Raw genomic sequence first — 24,453 nt, forward strand, 5'->3', positions numbered from 1 at the left:
ATGACAAATGTGGAAACTGAGGCCAGGTTGGTAGAAATAATTTACCATTTAATCATTCAACAGTTATTGAGGAATTACTGTATACTCTAGATCACTGTATATAGATATTATGACAAAACAGGTAAGAACTTGTTCCTAAAGGAGCTTACAAACCAGTGGTGAGGAGAAGGCTACAAATAATAAAATAATTTCCAGAAAGCACTAAGTGCTCTAAAGAAAATAATAAAGTAAGGTAAATGGAGAGGGAGGGGTAGAGGGTTGCTGCTTTTTCTAATCCTATTCTGTTTCCTCCCTGAAACTCTGTAGCCACTATTCTGAATATGGCCTTCATCATTCTCTTGATTTCTTTTATGTTCTTGCTGTATGTGTATGTATCATAAACAATACTTAGCATTGTTGTGCATGTTTTAAGTTTTATATGATCTCACTCTAATCCTGTCTTTCTGTAACATTATTTTATTCAGTATTATTTTTCTGAAATTCATTCTTATTGGTAATTTGACTGTATGTTTTCATTTGAACTGTTATTTGGTATTCATTCACTGTCTGAATATCTCATATATTGTTAGAACACTTAAGGTTGTTTATAATTTTTTGCTACTACAATTGCAGCAAATGAAAATTACTTCTATGTTTTCTTGTGCACATGGTGAGTTTCTTTGGCCTTGGTTTGACAATATCCCACACTAATACATTTGACATTGTGATCTAGAATAAACAAATGTATATAAAACTGCAATAACAATTTCACAGGAAGTAATACCTACCCCTACTGCAACTGACACTCTTGCTGATATGTTCGTTTCTTTCACTTTATTCTGTTTTATTAAAAAATACTGCTCATGAGCCACCACAAGGCGGAAATCTGCTATTTGAGAACACTGCTTGAGGGTGTACCAGGAGGAGAGTTGGAAGACAAAGATTGCCACTTTTCAACTTTACTAGATAATCCATATGTCTTTCTAAATCATTATAGTAATTCCCACAAGCAGTGTACTAGCAGAATGCCTTTTGCTTCTCATCTCACCACATTTGGTATTGTCAGTTGTTTTTCATCTTTGCCAGTCTGATTGGTATGAAATAGTATCTCACTGTTGGTTTAATTTGCTTTTCTCTAGCTTGAGGTTCTAGCCAGTACAGGAAGACAAGATAAAGCACTATTTCAGATCTTTATTGACTATTCACTTTTATTCTTTTGCATATTTCCTTTTTGTATCTTTGTCCATTTTCCAACTGGGTTGTTTGTCTTTTTCTTGTTGATTTGTAAGAGTTGATATATCTTTAATATTATTCTTTTCTCAGTAATATATATTGTAGTTATCTTCTCCCTGTTTGTTACCCACTCCCTCCCTCAATTTGTCATTTCTTTTTGTCCATAAAGGTTTTGATTTTTATTATTGTGAAATTTATCAGTCTTTTACCTTATGTTTAACCTTTTGCAGTCTTGTTTAAGAAATTCATCTTAAACCCTGAGTTTATAAATACTCTAGTAGTTGATTGTAGAACTATAAAGTTTTTTGTTGGTTTGTTTTATTTTACTGATGTTTTACATTTGGTCTTTAATCCTGGGATTTAATTTTGTGTATGGTATGACGTAGAGATCTAGTTTCATTATTTTTCCATATTGACAATCAGTTGTCCCAACCCCATATTTTTAATAGTCCATCCTTTTCCCACCTCTTGTCTTCTGAAACAGGAGAGTATGAATGATTAATTCAATTATATTGATTTATTTATCTACCCTTGAGTCAATTCCATACTCTCTTAAATACTATAGTTTTATGTTAACTACTGATACTTGGTTATGGTAGGGTGAGCACATACACACACACTACTTTTAAACTTCAAAATTGTTCTGGCTATTCTTGAACTTTTATACTTCTGTTTAGATTTTAGGATCAGTTTCTCAAGTTCCACAAAAACCCATATTGGGATTTTTATTTGAATTGTACTGAATTTATAAATTAATTAACTAAATTAAGTAGCTTTACTCCTAAGAGCCTAAACCTATAAATAGCTTGATTGTCCATCAAGAAGATAATGGATAAACTGGTTTATTCATACTTTGGAATATTATTCATCAATAATAAGCTACTGATATATAACAATATTCAGCAATAATAAGCTACACATATAACAATGTGGGGGTATCTCAAAAACATTATTCTAAGTGAAAGAAACCTAACACTTACTGTACATGTACAATTCCACTCTTTGAAGTTCCAAAATTGGAAGAACCAGTGTAGGGTGAAAAATACTGGAATTATAGGTTCCTGTGGGAGGTAATGTGGGAACTGACTGGGAAGGGGCATAAGAACTTTCTGTAGTGACGGTATTATTACATATCTTGATAGAGAATTGGTTTCATAGGTATATACATTTTTCAAAATTTACAGAATATATACATAAGATTTGTACATTTTATTATATGAAAATTTTACCCCAAAAGAAAATAATTGTAAACAAATAAACTCTAGCTAAAGATATTCCTTCTGAAATATTTAGGTAAATCATACTGCAGTTTACTTTGAAATGCATTTAAAAAAACCATTATGGGTTGATGAATGGATAGAGAGATGAATAGATACATATAATCAAATGTTAATGGTATAGTATAGGTATTACATATATGAATATTCACTGTAAAATTCTTTTGACTTTGCTATGTATTTGAAAGGTTTAATAATAAATGGTTAGACTCCTATAACTCTATAGCATAAAAACAAATAACCTGATTAAAAAATGGACAAAGGACTTGAGTAGACATCTCCCTACAGAATACAAATATACCATGGCCAAAGGGTCTATGAAAAGATGTTTAGTATCACTAATCATCAGGCAAATGCAAATCAAAACCACAATGCAATATTACCTCACAGTTCTTAGGATAGCTATTATCAAAAAAACCAAAAGATAAGTTATCAGTGAAAATGTGGAGAAATTGGAACCTTTGTATGCTGTTGGTGGGACTATAAAACGGTGCAGCTTCTGTGGAAAACAGTATGAAGGCTCTTCCGAAAATAAAAAAAAATAGAACTACCATATGATCCAGAAATTCCACCTCTGGATATTTATTCAAAATAATTGAAATCAAGATCTCATAGAGGTATTTGCAGTGTCGTGTTCTTTGCAGCATTACTGACAATAGCCAAGTTGTTGAAGCACCCCAAGTGCCCGTTGACAGATAAAGGGATAAAACGTGTGTGTGTGTGTACAATAGAATATTATTCAACCTTAAAAAGGAAGGAAATCTTTGCTGCACATGGTGTGTGGGGGGCCACAGGGAAGACAGTATAGCTCAGAGAAGACAAATAGGGACTCTGTGGCATCTTACTACACTGATGGACAGTGACTGTAATGGGGTATGGGGGGGGCTCGATAATAAGGGTGAATGTAATAACCACATTATTTTTGTGGTGAAACCTTCATAAGAGTGTATATCAATGATAACTTAATAAAAAAAGAAAAAAAAAGGAAATCTTGTCATATGCAACAACATGGATGAACTTTGATGGCATTATGTTACATGAAATAAGCCACTTACCAAAGGACAGATATTACATGATTACACTTGTATGAGGTATCAAAACTTGTCAAACTAATAGAAGCAGAGAGTAGAATTGTGGTGGCCAGGGGCTGGGGCTTGGAAATGGGGAGTCATTATTCAACAGGTCCAAAGTTTCAGTTATACAAGGTGAATTAGTTTTAGAGATCTGCTGTACAATGTGTGCCTATATTTAGACATTCTGTATTGTATAATTAAAAATTTGTTAAAATGGTAGATCTCATGTTAAGTGTTTATATCACAATTAAAATATATATATTGGAAAAAATGCATCAATAAGAATTTTCCCTCTATCAGTTGTTTTTGATGGGAAGGGGGTTAAAAAGCATTAATTTATTTTTTGACTTGCTTTGGTGCTATTTACAGTTTATTTAAGTCAGACTCATTATACTACCAAGCAACATGTAGAGAGGCTCATCTAGAGCTTCAGGGAGCCACTTAGACAATATGTAACATATATGCCAGTATAAATGTGAGCAATTTAATTTTCATTAAGCCTATTAAAGGGTGCACAGGTAAGGATAAAAGTGGATTATCTGTTCAAAAAAAAAAAAAGGAATGTCCTTGATACATTGAGATTCCATGAATAAGAGACCCTAATAGTTCCTAGGGCCTATCCTTTATTTTAATCATTAGTTTTCAGGGCAAGTCAGACCAACTTTTATTAACATTTCTTCTTTAGAATGGGACAGTTTTCAACTTTTTCCTGCCAGGATGCTTTCATCACCTGGACCGCCTTGTCAGCAGCTCCATTCTGTGCACAATTCTCAGATATACAAGAAAAAAATTTCCATTTAAGATGATACTCTTCCAGATATTCCTCTTATAGGTAGGAGTTCCAAGTTGGAGTGGTTATCTCCTTAATTTGGCTGTGTCCTGGGGTAATGGGAAGAGGGGCACAGGGATGGAATTGAAATTTGAAATGTGATTTTTTGTTTTGGCAAGCTCTTCTTCTCAATGCTGTAATTTCATCTAGCACCTCTGAGAGTTTTGTCTTGACAGTAAGGGCATGCTGGCAAAACAAAACAAAGTGAAAAACAATGTTATATAAACTTCAAGCTGGTGTGTGTGGTGGGGAGGTGAAAGCCATTCACTTTTTTAAAAGAGTCACTAAATTTTATTGATAAATTAAAATATGATTCATGTTGAACAATAGTAAAGTATGTCGACGATATCAGGAACATATTGATAACATATTAGGAAATAAATGCTACCTTTTTTGTTACTATTTTTGTCTTGTACAGTTAACAGGTTCTGCCTGATCTCAGCACACACATTATTATTTCAGGTCCTGTGGGAATGGCCGCTGCTGCTGCTGTGGCAACAGGAAAGAAACGGAAACGGCCTCATGTGTTTGAGTCTAATCCATCTATCCGAAAAAGACAGCAAACACGTTTGCTTCGGTGAGGCCTCCCTTATCCATATTGTTGCTGTTCCTCAAATACTTCATGGGATGGATGGTAGAGGTAAAACATATGTTATTAGGTTCACCAAGGATACCAAGCTAGATTTCTTGATGACAGAATTAGATTTAAAAATACTCTTATAAAGTTAAATAAATGAAACTAGAAATACGATTAACAGATGTATAATATCACATTAATTGCTTCAGAGTAAATTTATGCCTGCAATGTGCTAGGCATTGTTCTAGTCTTAGGAATATAACAGTGAGGGAAACAAATTCCCTTAAGGAGCTCATATTTTAGTGGCGAGCAAAAGAAAATAAACAAATGTGTCAGATGGTGATAAGTGCTATGGAAAAAACAAAGTGGAGTAAGGAAAATAGAAAGGTTTGGGGACTGGGGAATATAGTAGTTTCTCTATTTTTATAGGGATGGTCTACAAAATCCTCTTTGTTGAGGCAACCTTTGAACAGAGACCTAAAGTCAGTGAAAGGGCAACCATTTTGGTGTCTAGGGGAAGAGCTTTTCAGGTAGAGGGAATAGCAAGAACAAAGGCTTTGGAATGGGAAGGAACATGGTAATCATGGAGGAACAGCGAGGGAGAGAGTGAGAGGAGATATGGTCAGAGTAATAGTGGAGAGCCACATCATGGAGTCTTTTGGTCAAAGAACTTTGACTCTTACTCTGAGCGAGGTGGAAAGTCAATGAATTCTTTGGACCAAAACATTGTTAAGATCTGACTTAATATTTAAAAGAATCACTTGGGCTGCTGTATTGAGAATATATTCTAGGGATACAAGAATGGAAGCAGGGAGCCCAATTAGGAGGTTACTGTAGTAATCCAGGCCAGAAACAATAGTGTCTTAAACTTACTGTAACAGCAGCAAAGGTGGCAAGATGTGGTCAGGTTCTGACTATATTTCAAAAGTCAACACCATTGTGATTCACTGATGGATTGGATGTGGGATGTGAGAGAGAAAAAGGAGTAAAGGGGGACTTCAGGGTTTTTAGTGTGATTACTGGAAGGATCAAGATGACACTGGAAGAGGAGTAGGTAGGGAGTGAGGGTAGGGCAGAATCAGGAATTTGGTTTTGGACATTTTAAGGTCCATGGTTTGATCCATTTGGTTTTGGATCTCTTAACCATTAAGTGGATATACAGAATAAGCAGTTGGATATATGAGTCTGAAATTCAAAAGAGAGATCTTCGCTGAAGGTATAAGCAGCAGGTAGTGTTTAAAACTATGAGACTGGAAGAGATCACTTAGGGAGTGAGTACAGACTGAGGCCTGAGGCACTCTATGCTTTAGAGGTTGGAGAGATGAAAGGAACTAGCAAAGAAATCTTAGGAACGACCAGTGAGTCAGGAGGAAAACTGAGAGTGGTATTCTGGAAATCAAGTGCAATAAAGTGTTTCAAGGAGGATGTGTGATCAACTCTGTCAGATGTTGCTAACGTGTTGGATAAAGTGCAAATTGACCATTAGATTGAGCAACATGGAGATCGTGATTGAACTTGACAGAACCGTTTTCAAAGGAGTGGTAAGGATGAAAGGATTGGAATGTCTTCAAGAGAGAATGGGAAGAGAAGAATTGGAGACAGTGTATATAGACCATTCCTTTAAGGAATGCTGCCACATTTTTTGTTTGGTATATAGATATTGGCTCATTTTTATTCTGAAGAATTTGTAGGTTGCCAAGAAAGATTACACAGGTGTTGTACATGGAAGACTTAATATTTCAACAGGTTGCACAACATGGATTCATATATAGGATAAGAAATTTAGCCTATAAAATGTTCCAGAAGTTTTTTCTGATAGTATTTTAAACACTATATCCACATTTTCTAGATGTTTATTGGAATGTTGAATCCAAGTGGTGTGATATCCATGTAAATGATATGTGACAAAAGCTAGAAAATACAGTCTATATTGACTTAAGAAGATTAGAAGAAACTGGAAGAAAAACCCAAAAAGTCCTTAACAGTAGTTTTCAGCAAAGGAAGAGGTTATATACCACTAGATGGTCAGTTCTTCTCATTTCCTTTAATGAAAGTAGAGGCAGGAGAAATTAGAATGTATTGTTTGTAGAAATACCTTTGCTATAAGGGTCATAGATACAACAGGACATGGTTTTGGAGAAAGATGGAAAACTTTATTTTAGATATGTTGACTTTGCCTCATTTGAATTGATGTGACTCACTAGTCCTTTGAAAGTTAGGCCATGTTCCCAGGAGAATTATGGAATGTAGAACTTTAAAAATAATCTCCCATGATTTCAGAGGAAAAGAAAAGCATTTCTATTTCATCCAGTGTTGATATATTTGAAAAAGTTATTTTGCTTCATTCTCATTTGTAAAATACTGCAGGACTGAGAATTATTGTTTACAGCACAATGAAATCTGGAAACAACGTTTTTGAACTAGTAATTTCAGTCAAAGAAATTAGAAGTAGGTAATTTAAGCCTCATGAAGATGCTATAACAACATCTATAAGAGGGCATCTCAGCATCAGTCTTTATTATTATAAGTAGCAGTAAGAGGAAACCCCTCTGGTATTACTAAGATCAGGAAGGATGATAGTCACTGTGTTCAACTTTGTGCCATGGCTATGTCCTGAGGTAGTTCTGTAGTAGACCCTTATATCAGTGGCTAGTCATTGGTCTTTAGGACAAAGCTGTATACGTATTTCTGCTGAACGGGCTATCTAACTTCACACTCCCTTTTTCACATTTCAGGTAAAAGAAAACATGTAATCAGAATAAATTGTCTCAAAGTAAATTTTGTATTTGTGTCACTGCAGTTTCTACTTAACTATTTTTATTCTCTTTTCATTCTCTGATTCAGGAAACTTCGAGCCACATTAGACGAATATACTACTCGAGTGGGACAGCAAGCTATTGTCCTTTGTATCTCACCCTCCAAACCCAACCCCGTCTTTAAAGTGTTTGGTGCAGCACCTTTGGAGAATGTGGTAAGAAAACTGAGTTTTGCTTAGATACCCTTTGCTCTCTGTGCATTGTTGCTCACATTCTCTGGATCCTCTGTCTGGCACAATAGTTATTACTTCTGTCCTCCCCACATTTAGGTATGGCAGTGGGGACTGATTTTCAAACCACATGAATACAGATCAAAATATAAAGGATCATTTTTGTTTCTGCTTCCCTTGACAAGGTATTTTACCCCAGCAGATGCAATGGAAAGAATGGTGTTGTGTTTGCTAAGAAACCACTGCAGGATTTAACAAAAAAAAACTACTGATTTATGTCAGAAACAAAACTGTAGATAATTCCAAGATAAAAACTACATGAAGCAAACCTGAGAGCATTTGATTGACTGCTGATACTTGAGTTGCATATTTAAAATCCTTACATTTCCTTGAAGAACTGATTTAGCACTCTGCATTTAATTTTGAAATACAGTTGAATATTTGGATTACATACCTATCCATAGCTAACTTTAAAAAATAGCATTTTACCCTCACATATACTTATACCAGGTGAACTACTCTTTCTCTGGCTGAAATAATTTTGAGTATTAGTAAAATTATGATCTGTCCGGATTTAAATGGCATTTTGTTTCTTTTTGGTTTTCTTTATTTTGGTATCATTAATCTACAATTACATGAGGAACATTATGTTACCCTTCACCAAGTCCCCCCCACAAACCCCATTACAGTCACTGTCCATCAGCATAGTAAGATGCTGCGGAATCACTACTTGTGTGTTGCACAGCCCTCCCCATACGCCCCCCTACATTATACATGCTAATCGTAATGCCCCCTTTCTCCCCCCACCCCCGCCTTATCCCTCCCTTCCCCCCCATCCTTCCCAGTCCCTTTCCCTTTGGTAACTTAGTCCATTCGTGCGTTCTGTGAGTCTGCTGCTGTTTTGTTCCTTCAGTTTTTTCTTTATTCTTATACTCCACATATGAGTGAAATCATGTGGTACTTGTCTTTCTCCACCTGGCTTATTTCACTGAGCATAATACCTTCTAATATAATCCATGTTGCTGCAAATGGTAGGATTTGTTTCACTGAGCATAGTAATACCTTCTAACATAATCCATTTTGCTGCAAATGGTAGGATTTGTTTTCTTCTTATGCTGAATAATATTCCATCGTGTATACGTACCACATCTTCTTTATCCATTCATCTACTGATAGACACTTAGGTTGCTTCCATATCTTGGCTATTGTAAATAGAGCTGCGATAAACATGGGATGCATATGTCTTTCTCAAACTGGGCTGCTGCATTCTTAGGGTAAATTCCTAATAGTGGAATTCCTGGTTCAAATGGTATTTCTATTTTGAGTTTTTTGAGGAACCTCCATACTGCTTTCCACAATGATTGAACTAATCTACATTCCCACCAGCAGTGTAGGAGGGTTCCCCTTTCTCCACAACCTCGCCAACATTTGTTGTTGTTTGTCTTTTGGATGGTGGCCATCCTTACTGGTGTGAGGTGATATCTCATTGTGATTTTAATTTGCATTTCTCTGATGACTAGCGATGTGGAGCATCTTTTCATGTGCCTGTTGGCCATCTGAATTTCTTCTTTGGAGAAATGTCTGTTCAGCTCCTCTGCCCATTTATTAATTTGATTACTTGCTTTTTGTTTGTTGAGGTGTGTGAGCTCTTTATATATTTTGGATGTCAACCCTTTATCGCATCTGTCATTTATGAATATATTCTCCTATACTGTAGGATGCCTTTTTGTTCTATTGATGGTGTCCTTTGCTGTACAGAAGCTTTTCAGCTTGATATAGTCCCACTTGTTCATTTTTGCTTTTGTTTCCCTTGCCTGGTGAGATACATTCATGAAGAAGTTGTTCACGTTTATGTCTGAGAGATTTTTGCCTATGTTTTTTCCTAAGTTTTATGGTTTCATGACTTACATTCAGGTCTTTGATCCATTTTGAATTTACTTTTTTGTATGGGGTTAGACAATGTTCCAGTTTCATTCTCTTACATGTAACTGTCCAGTTTTGCCAACACCAACTGTTGAAGAGGCTGCCATTTCCCCATTGTATATCCATCGCTCCTTTATCGTGTATTAATTGATCATAATATGTTTGGGTTAATATCTGGAGTGTCTATTCTGTTCCACTGGTCTGTGGCTCTGTTCTTGTGCCAGTACCAAATTGTCTTGATTACTGTGGCTTTGTAGTAAAGCTTGAAGTTGGGGAGTGAGATCCCCCCACTTTATTCTTCCTTTTCAGGATTGCTTTGACTCTTCAGGATCTTTGGTGGTTCCATATGAATTTTTGAACTATTTGTTCCAGTTCATTGAAGAATACTGTTGGTAATTTGATAGGGATTGCATTGAATCTGTAGATTGTTTTGGGCAGGATGGCCATTTTGACAATATTAATTCTTCCTACCCAAGAGCATGGGATGAGTTTCCATTTGTTAGTGTCCTCTTTAATTTCTCTTAAAAGTGTCTTGTAGTTTTCAGGGTATGGGTCTTTCACTTCCTTGGTTAGGTTTATTCCTAGGTATTTTATTCTTTTTGATGCAATTATGAATGGATTTGTTTTCCTGATTTCTCTTTCTGTTAGTTCGTTGTTAGTGTATAGAAAGCCACAGATTTCTGTGTGTTGATTTTGTATCCTGCAACTTTGCTGTATTCCGATATCAGTTCTAGTAGTTTTGGAGTGGATTCTTTAGGGTTTTTTATGTACAATATCATGTCATCTGCAAATAGTGACAGTTTGACTTTTTCTTTACCAATCTGGATTCCTTGTATTTCTTTGTTTTGTTTAATTGCCGTGGCTAGGACCTCCAGTACTATGTTAAATAACAGTGGGGAGAGTGGGCATTCCTGTCTTGTTCCCGATCTCAGAGGAAAAGCTTTCAGCTTCTCTCTGTTCAGTATGATGTTGGCTCTGGGTTTATCATATATGGCCTTATTATGTTGAGGTACTTGCCCTCTATACCCATTTTGTTGAGAGTTTTTATCATGAATGGATGTTGAATTTTGTCAAATGCTTTTTCAGCATCTATGGAGATGATCATGTGGTTTTTGTCCTTCTTTCTGTTGATGTGGTGGATGATGTTGATGGATTTTCGAATGTTGTACCATCCTTGCATCCGAGATGGATCCCACTTTGTCATGGTGTATGATCCTCTTGACGTATTTTTGAATTTGGTTTGCTAATATTTTGTTGAGTATTTTTGCATCTATGTTCATCAGGGATATTGGTCTGTAATTTTCTTTTTTGGTAGGGTCTTTACCTGGTTTTGGTATTAGGGTGATGCTGGCTTCATAGAATGAGTTTGGGAGTATTCCCTCCTCTTCTATTTTTTGGAAAACTTTAAGGAGCATGGGTATTATGTCTTCTCTGTATGTCTGATAAAATTCCACGGTAAATCCATCTGATCCGGGGATTTTGCTCTTGGGTAGTTTTTTGATTACTGCTTCAATTTCGTTGCTGGTAATTGGTCTGTTAGGTTTTTCTGTTTGTTCCTTGGTCAGTCTTGGAAGGTTGTATTTTTCTAGGAAGTTGTCCATTTCTTCTAGGTTTTCCAGCTTGTTAGCATATAGGTTTTCATAGTATTCTCTAATAATTCTTTGTATTTCTGTGGGGTCCATCATGATTTTTCCTTTCTCATTTCTGATTCTGTTGATGTGTGTTGATTCTCCTTTTTTCTTAATAAGTCTGGCTTAGAGGCTTATCTGTTTTGTTTATTTTCTCAAAGAACCAGCTCTTGGTTTCATTGATTTTTTTCTATTGTTTTATTCTTCTCAATTTTATTTATTTCTTCTCTGATCTTTATTATGTCCCTCCTTCTGCTGACTTTAGGCCTCATCTTCTTTTTCTAATTTTAATAATTGTGACTTTAGACTATTCATTTGGGATTGTTTTTCCTTCTTTAAATATGCCTGGATTGCTATATACTTTCCTCTTAAAACTGCTTTCACTGCGTCCCACAGAAGTTGGGGCTTTGTGTTGTTGTTGTCATTTGTTTCCATATATTGCTTGATCTCTATTTTAATTTGGTCGTTGATCCATTGATTATTTAGGAGCATGTTGTTAAGCCTCCATGTGTTTGTGAGCCTTTTTGCTTTCTTTGTACAATTTATTTCTAGTTTTATATCTTTGTCGTCTGAGAAGTTGGTTGGTAGAATTTCAATCTTTTTGAATTTACTGAGGCTCTTTTTGTGGCCTGGTATGTGGTCTATTCTGGAGAATGTTCCATGTGCACTTGAGAAGAACGTGTATCCTGCTGCTTTTGGGTGTAGAGTTCTATAGATGTCTATTAGGTCCATCTGTTCCAGTGTGTTGTTCAGTGCCTCTGTATCCTTACTTATTTTCTATCTGGTGGATCTGTCCTTTGGAGTGAGTGGAGTGTTGAAGTCTCCTAAAATGAATGCCTTGCATTCTATTTCCTCCTTTAATTCTGTTAGTATTTGTTTCACATATGTTGGTGCTCCTGTATTGGGTGCATAGATATTTATAATGGTTATATCCTCTTGTTGGACTAAGCCCTTTATCATTATGTAATGTCCTTCTTTATCTCTTGTTACTTTGTTTGTTTTGAAGTCTATTTTGTCTGATACTAGTACTGCAACACCTGCTTTTTTCTCCTTGTTAATTCCATGAAATATCTTTTTCCGTCCCTTGACATTTAGTCTGTGCATGTCTTTGGGTTTGAGGTGAGTCTCTTGTAAGCAGCGTAAAGATGGGTCTTGCTTTTTTATCCATTCTGTTACTCTGTGTCTTTTGATTGGTGCATTCAGTCCATTTACATTTAGGGTAATTATTGAAACATATGTATTTATTGCCATTGCAGGCTTTAGATTCGTGGTTACAAAAGGTTCAAGGTTAGCTTCTTTACTATCTGACCGTCTAACTTAGCTCACTTATTGAGCTATTATAAACACAGTCTGATGATTCTTTATTTCTCTCCCTTCTTATTCCTCCTTCTCCATTCCTTATATGTTAGGTGTTTTATTTTGAGCTCTTTTGTGTTTTCTTTGACTGCTTTTGTGGGTAGTTGATTTTACTTTTTGCCTGTAGTTAGTATTTGGTTGGTCTGCTTCCTTTGCTGTGATTTTATTTTTCTCTGGTGACATCTGTTTAGCCTTAGGAGCACTTCCCTCTAGAGCAGTCCCTCTAGAATACCCTGTAGAGGTGGTTTGTGGGAGGCAAATTCCCTCAACTTTTGCTTGTCTTGGAATTGTTTAATCCCCCCTTCATATTTAAATGATTATCGTGCTGGATACAGTATTCTTGGTTCAAGGCTCTTCTGTTTCATTGCATTAAATATATCATGCCATTCTCTTGTGGCCTGTAAGATTTCTGTTGAGAAGTCTGATGATAGCCTGATGGGTTTTCCTTTGTAGGAGACCTTTTTTCTCTCTCTGGCTGCCTTTAATACTCTGTCCTTGTCCTTGATCTTTGCCATTTTAATTATTATGTGTCTTGTTGTTGTCCTCCTTGGGTCCCTTCTATTGGGAGTTCTGTGTGCTTCTGTGGTCTGAGCAACTATTTCCTCCCCCAGTTTGGGGAAGTTTTCAGCAATTATTTCTTCAAATACACTTTCTATCCCTTTTTCTCTCTCTTCTTCTTCTGGTACCCCTATAATGTGGATATTGTTCTGTTTGTATTGGTCACACAGTTCTCTTAATATTCTTTCATTCCTAGAGATCCTTCTATCTCTCTCTGCATCAGCTTCTCTGTGTTCCTGTTCTCCAATTTCTACTCCATTAACAGCCTCTTGCACCTCATCCATTCTGCTTTTAAGTCCTTCCAGAGATTGTTTTATTTCTGTGTTCTCCCTCCCAACTTTATCCATTAGCTCTTGCATTTTTCTCTGCAGCTCCATCAGCATGGTTTATGACCTTTATTTTGAATTATTTTTCAGGGAGATTGGTTAAATCTATCTCCCCAGGTTCCCTCTAAGGGAATGTCTATGTAATTCTGGTCTGGATCAAATTCTTCTGCCTTTTCATGGCGATAGAGGTAGTCATGGGTGGTTGGTGTGTTTGTCAGGTGGGAGAACAAAGTCCCTTCCTGCTTGCTCATCGCCTTCCTCTTCTGCGAGAATGGCGACCCCTAGCGGCTTGTGCTGGGCAGCTGTGCACCGACGGGGTCTCTGAGTCTGGCTCTGGCGGCTGCCCTGGAGGCTCTGCGTGACTGCTGTGGGTGTGGCCGGTCTCAGGCTGCTGCTCTGCTCTGGTGGGGCTGTGCCAGAGGGTGAACAGGTGGGATGATGTTTATCGCTATGAGGGTCCTCAGAGCTGCACCCAGGGGGTTAGGGCATCCGGAGTTCCCCAGCCTTCCCAGCTGCTGGGCTGAGTGTGCCGGGATGCTTCTTTCCAGCTGTGAGCCTCCTGTCCCTTTAAGATTTCCAAAAAGCACTTGCTTTTCTTTTGTCCCAGGGGTGCCGGCTGTGGGTACCCACTTGCAGGTTTTACTGTTCCATTTCCCTAATATCCAGCACACCATGCACTGTGTGTCTGTGCTCCCAGTGCGGATGACTAGGGCTGGGTATTTAGCAGTCCTGGGCTCCCACTCCCTTCCCGCTCCGACTCCTCTCCTTCCACCAGGGAGCTGGGGTTGGGGGACACACTCGGTTCCCACTGGGCCGCAGCTCGTATCTTACCCCCTTCATGAGGTGCTGGGTTCTCACAGGTGTAGATGGTGTCTGGCTGTTGTACTGTATCTTCTGGTCTCTCTTTTAGGAATAGTTGTATTTGTTGTATTTTCAAAAATATATATGGTTTTGGAAGGAGATTTCCACTGCCCTACTCACACTGCCATCTTGGCTCCTCCAGGCATTTTGTTTTTGTTAGGATAAATTTATTAGCTTAAAATGACATTTATTAGATTGCTCCCATATTGAACATATTGAATGTAAACATTTCAAGAGTTCAGAATTAGTAATCAGTTGAGGATCTTTTGTTCTTTGTTTTTTTTTTCACACACAAATACTGTGAGTTCTTTCTTAATTATTTTGAGGTTTGCTTTTTGAGTTTTCCCAAAATGTCTGAGGCCCTGGAATGAGATGCGTATTTGGACCTTTCCTTTGAGGAATGTGGTAGAAGGCTTCTAATTCAAAATGGCACCTGACAGGCAGTCCTTAGGGTTATGCTGTTGACAAACATGCAATCTAGGCATGTCTTTTCTTCAGTATTGAAAATTCAAAATAATATCACTGCTAACTACTAGTAATGTAACCTATGAAAAAGACTCATCTGGAAGACTCAGAAAAATACCTCTGAAAATCAGTCAATGAAAAATCCAAAAGAAAGTTATAGGAAACTGTTGGAGTGAGTCCTGAGTCCTCCATAGAATACAAAAAGATATAGACTTTGTAAAACAGGAATAGTCATATGGTAGACTAGACTGAGAAAAATGCAGTAGATAGTTTTCCATTGACTGATGTTTGATAAATATAGACTAAAGAATAAATACCATCAGAATTAGAAGCAGAATATGTGATAGTTTTCCATTGACTGATGTTTGATAAACATAGACTAAAGAATAAATACCATTAGAATTAGAAGCAGAATATGTTTTCCAGAGCAGTAAAGAGGAAGAAAACAAGTCTGCATACAAAAGATAGAAAACAAGGGAAGGAATTTAAAAACAAAATAAAACATGAAGCATAGAACAAAGTAAATATAAGCAAGACTAGTTAATTCTGTTATAAATCACAGATATGAATGTGTTAAACTCCTTGTTAAAGACAAAGGTTTTCTTTCACACTGGAACAACAATCCAAATCAAAACCCAACCCAACTCTATTCAATTTAGTAATATGCTTACAGTGACCCTCAAATGTCAAAGTAGCTACAAACTATGCCCATCAAGGAAGTGAAAAGACAGTCCATAGAAAATATTTGCAAATCATGAATCTGATAAAGAACTTGGATCCAGAGTGTGACTCTTACAACTCAACAATAGAAAGACAGATAGCCCCATTTGAAAATGGCAGAGAATCTGAATAGATAATCCTCCAAAGAAGATGCAGCTATAACCAGCAAGCACGTGGGCACTAATGATAATCATTAATCATTAGAGAAAGAAAAATCAAAACCACAATGAGATATACCACTTCATACCTACTAGGATGGCTATAATTTAAAAATGGACAGTACTAAGCATTGGTAAGGATGTAGAGAAATCAGAACCCTCATACCTTACTCTTGGGAATGTAAAATGATTCAGATGCTTTGGAAAGCAGTTTGGCGATTTATCAAAATAGTAAGTTACCATATGACCAAGCATTTCTACTCCCAGGTTTGCCCAAGAGAACTGAAAACAAAATATATGCACACAGTGTTCATTGCAGCAAAACTTATACACAGTGTTCATAGCAGCATTATTCATAGTAGCCACAAAGTTTGTAAACAACCCAATGTCCATCAATTGATGGGTGGATAAAGTGTGGTATTATCCATAAAGAGGAATATTTTTCAGCAATAAAAAGGAATGAAGTACTGATAAATACTACAGTATGGATGGACCTAGAAAACACTGTGCTAAGTGAAAGAACCCAGTTACAAAATACTACATATATGATTCCATTTATGTGAAATGTCCAGAATAGGCAAATCTAGAGAGATAGAAAGTAGAGGTTGCCAGGTTGGAGAGGTGGAAAGGCGGAATGGAGAGTGACAGTCAGTGGGTATGGAGTTTCTTTTAGGGGGAATGAAAGTGTTCTAAAATGAGATTATGATACACTTGCAATAAACTTAAAAAAGTTTAAATGCACATTTTAAATGGGTGAGCTGTATGGTATGGTAGGCTGAATAATGACCCCCAAAGATATTCAGGTCCAAGTCTCTGGAACCTTTGAGTGTTACCTTCCATGGCAAAAAAGACTGTAGCCGTGGTTAAATTCAGGATCTTGAGATTGGCCTGGATTATCCAGGTAGCCCCTAAATCTAATAAAGTGTCTTTATTAGAGGGAGACAAAGGGCAATTGCTACAGAAGTAGGAGATGGGTTAGTGGAAGCAAGAGGTTGGGTTCAAGGAAGAGGTCAGGACCCAAGGAATTCAGGCCAGACAGCAGCTAGACAAGACAAGGAAATGGATTCTCCCCTGGACCCTGCAGAAGGACCAGCCCTGCCAACAGCCTTGACTTTAGCCCACTAAAACTAAGGAAATTAATTTCTATTGTCTTAAGCCACCAAGTTTGTGATAGTTTGTGGCAGCCATAGGAAACTAATATATAGTATGTGAATTATATCTCAATAAAGCTGTTAAAAAATGTTAAAAGTAAAGTAACAGGCTAAGGTATGTTAGACAAATGCCTACAAAAGTAAATCAGGGGTTTCAGTATTAATATTTGACAAAGCCAAATTCTCAAGACAAATTAGTATTGACTGAGAACCAGAGGTCATTTACTATTGATAAGCAGTATGAATTTATAATGAATCTTTTATGCCTCAAATAACATTAAAGCAAAGCATGTAGATCAAGAAGTTAGAAATGTAAGAAGAAAATAAAAGAAACCACAGTTGTTGTAGGAGACTTTAATATCTCCTACTCAGGTCAGATCAAGGAAGAAAAATATAAATAAGAATATAGAAATCTGAATAATAAAATAAACATAGTTAATACAAATGATAGATACACTAGCTTTGATAACTTTATAAAGGGAGAATATAACATACTTGAATAATTACATGAATGGATTATAAGAATTGACCATATGTTACTATTAGGTCCCCCCAAAATCTCAATGAATTGTAAAATGCAGAAGTTAGCCAGGCTATATTTTTGACCACATTACAGAAAACTTAAAACTTAATATCAAAAGATTGACAGGAAAAAATTTTCAGCTACATGGAAATGTAAAATTACTTCTAAAAAAAAACTTATTTGCAGACTGTTTAGAAACAATAACAACATAAAACAAGAGTTATTATCTGAACTGATATTTAAAGGAATATTCATTGCCTTAATTTTTTTACATACAAAAAAGATGGAAAAACAGGTAAATTTTCATCTAATTCAAAAAGCTGGAAAGGAAACAATGAAATAAGTCTAAGAAAAAAATAGAGTAAGTAAATATGTAGAAGAAAGTAATGAGTTTATAAAGAGATAAAATAGAATTGTTACATTCAAGAAGTGTTACTAAGTCCAATGAAATAGGAAAACTTCTGCCATAATAACTGAGAAAAAGGGAGCGGGAAACAAATACAGTCTTTGACATGAGATGAGACTAGTAATTGCAGGAAGAAATAGATTGAAAATTATAAGGAAATACTTTGCATTACTTCTGTTCTTACAAATTAAAAACCTCCAGGATAGTTTTGTAAAAAAATAAAATAACCAATATGCAAACCTCAGTAGAACAATAAATACATACAAAGTTGAAAAAGTAATTAAACTGTATCCCTGAAAGGAACATTATGCCGTATTATTTTGGGTGACTTCTGTTAAACCTTAAAGATATAAAATATTCCTTAATATGCATTGGTATATGGGGCAGTATTAAAGAATTAGAGCCCGTTGTTTACCATAATCAGTTATGCAGTGTATTGTACATAATCTCTTACTAACAACAGTTAAAGATATGATTTAGATTTTATAATAATGTCTAACATTTATTGAGTGCTTCTATAGGTATGGTTATAAGCACTTTGCATGTGTTATTTAATTAAAAACTGATACTTTCCTTTTGTCCTCCTACCTGAAACCATCATTAATTTTCCTTTTTGCTCTTCTAGTTGGAGGCTGCTGAGAACTCTGGAAAAATTAAAATTCAGTAGGGCTCTTCTTCTTTGGAATACAGATTTCAGAGTCAAGATTTTCTGTAATTTATTTAAGAGTTGGTTGAAAGGGGATTGAAAATTTTACTGGGCTTTTAACAGTAGTTGAAATTTTTCTTAAATTTTCCAGGGTTTTGTTTATTTCTTTCTATTATGTTCTGCCCATGTTACCTCTTTGCCCACAATTGGAGTGATATAGCAAGTCACTACAGAAGAGTTAAATGGCTCACAACAAATTGGAAACTAAGTTCAAAATAATAACAGCAATTTATTGAGTGTTTATAATGTGCCTATTTTCTGCTAAGTACTATATATTTATGGTTTTTACTTAATCATCACAATAACCCTGTGATGTACATGTATGTTATCTATGCTTTATAGATGTAGAAATTGAGAATTTGAGAGCTTAAGTATTTTGTCCAGGATCACAAAGTAGTGAACTAATGAGTAATATATAAATTCTTAATATATAAAGAGCTCTCAAAAACCAATAAAAATGTAAGAAGATGAGTAACAAAGACCCAAAGATATAGTTGAGTATGAATTAGCTATTAGATGATATTAAGAAATTATATTTTTGTAGAATCTGATAATTATATTATAGGAGGGCGCCCTTATTTTTCCAAGATGCATGCTGAAGTATTTAAAAGTGTTGCAGTGTCTAAAATACACTTTAAGTGGTTGGCCCAAAAACCACCGTGTGTGTGTACACAGATGACAGATAAAGTAATTATGCCAAAACGTTGACAATTATTGAATCTAGGTGGTAGAGACATTTCTTTTGCCACTCTTTCCACCTTTCTGTATATTTAAGTTTTTTCATTTAAAAATGGGCAGAAGACCTGAATAGACATTTTTCCAAAGAAGACATACAGATGATCAACAGACACATGAAACAATATTCAGTATCACTAATCAGCAGAGAAATGTAAATCAAAACCACAATCAGATTATCCCCTCACACTGTCAGAATGGCTAGTATCAAAGAAACAAGAAGTAATAAGTGTTAATGAAGATGTGGAGAAAAGGGAACCCTTAGGCACTGTTGACGGGAATGTAAATTTGTGCAGCCACTATGGAAAACAGTGTAATTTCCTCAAAAAAATTAAAAATAGAAATACCATATGATCCAGTAATATTCCACTTCTGGGAATTTTTCCCAAAGAAAACAAAATCACTAATTCAAAAAGGTATATGCATGTGTCCATATGTTTATTGCAGCATTATTTACAATTGATATGGAAGCAACCTGAGTGCTCATCAATAGATGAATGGATAAAGAAGATGTGGTACATGTATGCAATGGAATATCAGCCATAAAAAGGAATGAAATCTTGCCATTTATGACAACATGGATGGACCTGGAAGATATTATACTAAGTGAAATAAGACAAAAACAAATAACTATATGATTTCACTTACATGTGGAATTTAAAAAATAAAACAAATTATAAACAAAACAAATAGACTCATAAACACAGAGAACAAACAGGTGATTAGGGAGGAGGAGAGGATGAAATTGGTGAAGGGAATATAAAGGTACAGACTTTGAGTTATAAATAAGTCATGGGGATGAAAATTATAACATAAGGAATATAGTCAATAATGTAAAAATAAGAAAAATTACACTTTTAAACATCCAACGACAAAAGAGAAAAAAGACAAACGAAAGGGGGAAATAAAAAATGTCTAACAAAATATTTCGAAGAAGTGGGAATTAAAACAAAGAACCATTTTACATGGCTTATATTGGCAGACATGAAAAGATGTGTCACTTGCAGTGTTGGCATGTCAACCAGGTAATTTAAATCGCTGTAATTTTCTGGAGGACAGATTGGCAACTGGTACCCCCCAATAAGAAGTACCCCAGGAAGCAGATTGGCAACTGGTACCCCCCAATAAGAAGTACCCCAGGAAGCAACCTAAATGTCCATCAGTAGATGACTGGATAAAGAAGACGTGGTACATATACACAATGGAATATAATTCAGCCATAAGAAAAAAGCAGATCCTACCATTTGCAACAACATGGATGGACCTGGAGGGTATTATGCTCAGTGAAATAAGCCAGGTGGAGAAAGACAAGTACCAAATGATTTCACTCATCTGTGGAGTATAAGAACAAAGGAAAACTGAAGGAACAAAACAGCAGCAGAATCACAGAACCCACGAATGAACTAATAGTTACCAAAGGGAAAGGGACTGGGGAGGATGGGAGGGAAGGGAGGGTTAAGGGCGGGGAAAAAGAAAGGGGGCATTATGATTAGCATGTATAGTGTGGAGTGGGCACGGGGAGGGCTGTGCAACACAGAGAAGACAAATAGTGATTTTACAGCATCTTACTACGCTGAAGAACAGTGACTGTGAAGGGGTATGTGGGGGGGACTTGGTGAAGGGGGGAGCCTAGTAAACATAATATTCTTCATGTAATTGTAGATTAATGATACCAAAATAAAATGAAAAAAAAAAAAAAGAAGTGCCCCAAATGTATATTTTTTAACCCAACTTCCTTTTGAAATTTTTTCCTAAGGAAATGATTGATTAAATGTGCAAGGATATTAGTCACTATACTATTCATAGTATTATTTTTAAATTGAGAATCACCTGAAAGTTCAAAGATAAGGGGTTGGTTGATGGCTCATCCATAGATGAGACTGCTGCACTGCCATTAAGCATGTGTCTTCCTATTAGCATTTTCAGATGTGACACTATATTAAGTGAAAAAAGCAAGTCAGAGAACCATACATAGAGTTTCATCCTACTTTAAAAGTAAATCTGCATTTTCTACATGTTTCTAGTATAGCTGAGTGCAGAGGATTGTCATAACTAGCATTTGTTTAGCACAGCACAGTTGTACAATTTTAAAGTGTACATATTTATAGTAATTCTGGCATTAACCATAAGATGTAGGTATATTATTGTTATTATTTTCATTTTAATCAGAGAGGTTGAGTGATTTGCCCAAGATGCCCCAACTTCTGAAAAGTAGAGCCAGGGTTCAAGCACTGTAGAGATTTGTGTTCAGGGTGATGGAGTATTACATCTGCCATAGGTTTGTCCAGGGTGTTTACTACTGGGTTTCAAATTTAATCTCATTTTCTTGGTCCTTGCTCCCTCTTCTGAAGGGGAGCAAATAGAGCTGCCTTCCAGTTTGTCACAGGCCTGTGAAAGGTCTGCATGATTGTAACAAGCAAGCACTCACTGTAGCTACTGCTAGCTTCTTTCTGGAGAGGGAAAGAGGCATTTTAAATTTTATTCTAGTGCTCGTGAATGGCAAAGGTTATCCCTTCTCCTGGTCAGACCTTCAGAACCAAGAGAAAAAGCCATCAGAGCACCGTGGGGGTGAGTGAGTGAGCAAAAGATAGTAGGTAGTAAGAGAGGAACTTCATCTATACATGCATATGTCTGTATGTAGTTTTTAAAGAAGAAAGAAAGGTTATTTCCACACATATTGAAGACACATAACACAGAACAGTTATTATCAAAAATATACCCAAAAGATTGTGACTGAAAGAGAATAGGAAAAAGAAAAATCTCATGGATATCTTAATAGCTCCTGAAGTTCAGCAAAACTAAACTTAAATCTTCTCCTCCCCTATCAAAAAAATATATATCGTCTGTTTTCAGTATCTGTCCCACTAATCAGTTATGCAAGGCAGAAACATAGAACCAGTGTTGGCACCTCCTTTTCTCCTTCACCCCATCCATTATTTTGTTCTCCGTTTATTCCCTAAATCTCTCTCAAATTGGTCCACTTTCTCTTTTGCCATTGCCATGATCCTAGCTATCATCTCTGGGGTATTCAGTTACCTTTTCAGTGGCAGGAGTCCTCTGCCTGACTCCTACTTGTCTCTAGCCTCATTATGCCCCACTCTCTGGCCTTTCTGTCCTCTCCAACTACAAAAGTCTTTGTTATTTGCTTGCACAGACTGCTTCATCCCTCCAGAGATTTTGTGTATGCTCTTCCCTCTGATTTGCTCTCTCACCTCCATTTTTCACCTTATTTGACTTGTATTTAAGAGCTCACTCAGTCAGCACTTCCTCCATGAAGCCTTTTCTGACCTCCCTGCACAAGTCACAGCCCCTTTTTCTATTCAAGACTCTGACAGCACCTCCAGGCACCTATTGCAGATGCACTTTTATTTACATACTTTTCTGATTATTTGATTAATGTCTGTCCCCAACTAGATGGTAAGCTTCAGGATGTTAGGGATTGGATCTACTTTGTTTCCCATTATGATCCCAATCCCATCACTGTGCCTGCCATTAGTAGTTGCTCAGTAATATTTGTTGAATGAAGAAAGCACCTTAAACATTTGGCAGCACTCAGAAATTCACAAATGTAGATTTGGTTTCTAAATTCTAATCCTACACCAGATCAAATTGAGACCTTGAGAACTAAAGATCTATGAAGTTACGTTGTGTCATCCTTTGTAGAACTTGTTCCAGTTTGTAATTACACATTTATTTTTGTGACTATGGTGTTTCTCCTCTCCACTAGGTTGAAATATATACAAAATGGGACACTGTGACTGAAAAATTTGCTTACCATTTTGTCCCCAGTCCTTCTTTAGTACAGTACGTAGCATGTGATAGATGAATAATAAAAACTTAGTGGATGGATGGATGGATGAGCCACTAGGTTCAGAGATTACATATGGCATGTCTATCTATAACATGGAATAGTAGTGAAATAACTTAAAGCTAGGTAAACTCTCAGAAAGGGTCTTTAACTATGATGGAGATTGAGATTTCCTTACCCAGAAACTTTAAAGTTCTCTAAGTTGCTGGAAATTACTACCTGCAGATCTAATGTTCTCTGCAGTTTAAAACTTTTGTCTTTTTAACCCTCTGCTCTTTAAAACAAAACAAGTTAAAAGACCTCCAGAACAACTCCATTCAGTGTTTTGGACCTTTCAAGTATCATTTTTAGTGAGGGTGTGGCTCCCATAGTAAAACATAGTTATCAACATTTAGACAGGCTAATTCAGTCCTGTCCATGAATTAGTATTAACTAGAGTCGGCTTATGTAGCTAAAAATTCCACTTCTGTGAAACTGTTTTTAAGCTCTGATTTTTTTAGTGGTTCTCCACATTGATTTTTCTGGTATGTGGCTCAGTGTCCTCGTGTATAAACTAAGGATACCTACCTCACTGGGGAGCAGTGTCCTCTGACACTGAATGAAGTTGTTCTGGAGGTCTTTTAACTTGCTTTGTTTTAAAGAGCAGAGGGTTAAAAAGACAAAAGTTTTAAACTGCAGAGAACATTAGATCTGCAGGTAATAATTTCAAGCAACTTAGAGAATTTAAAAGTTTCTGGGTAAGGGAATCTCAGTGTCCTCATGTATAAACTAAGGATAATACCTACCTCACTGGGGAGCAGTAGAAATTAATTAAAATTGATTGTCACCCCCTATATATCAGATGTACAGAGAGCTGGCATAAAAATCATTGGCAAATGGTAGGTTTCAGAGTTTCTGCATGCTGACAGCATTCTCTCCATGGCTTACTGCCATATCACATACCCTTGTGAGCTTTGTAGGAATAGGCCTAGAAGTGTTTTTTTAAGGAACAGAGAGAATTTGCATTTTTATTTTTTTTCCGAAGAACCATGGGAGTTTCTGAAGGTGGAGCTCCTTCCTCAGAGTCAATAATGCATAGCATTTACATGAGGATGTACTAGATATGACTAACCAGTTCTGCAGGTACAGAAATTAGTCACAGTCACCTAGGCAAGAGGTGGCTCTGAGGTTATCAC

The 24,453-nt window shown here is 36.3% G+C and overlaps 1 protein-coding gene across 6 annotated transcripts in view; it reads left to right on the forward strand.

Moving 5' to 3' along the window:
- Positions 1–24,453, forward strand: part of NRF1 (nuclear respiratory factor 1) — a 145,142-nt gene that overhangs the window by 56,489 nt on the left and 64,200 nt on the right. For all 6 annotated transcript variants that reach the window (XM_036909041.2, XM_036909043.2, XM_036909045.2 and 3 more), the window contains 2 exons: positions 4,854–4,968; positions 7,813–7,939. In XM_036909041.2, coding sequence (XP_036764936.1) covers positions 4,854–4,968; positions 7,813–7,939 — 242 coding nt within the window. The remainder of the gene's footprint in view (positions 1–4,853; positions 4,969–7,812; positions 7,940–24,453) is intronic.

The sequence above is a fragment of the Manis pentadactyla genome, chromosome 7 (genome assembly GCF_030020395.1).
Source record: "Manis pentadactyla isolate mManPen7 chromosome 7, mManPen7.hap1, whole genome shotgun sequence".
NCBI lineage: Eukaryota > Metazoa > Chordata > Mammalia > Pholidota > Manidae > Manis > Manis pentadactyla.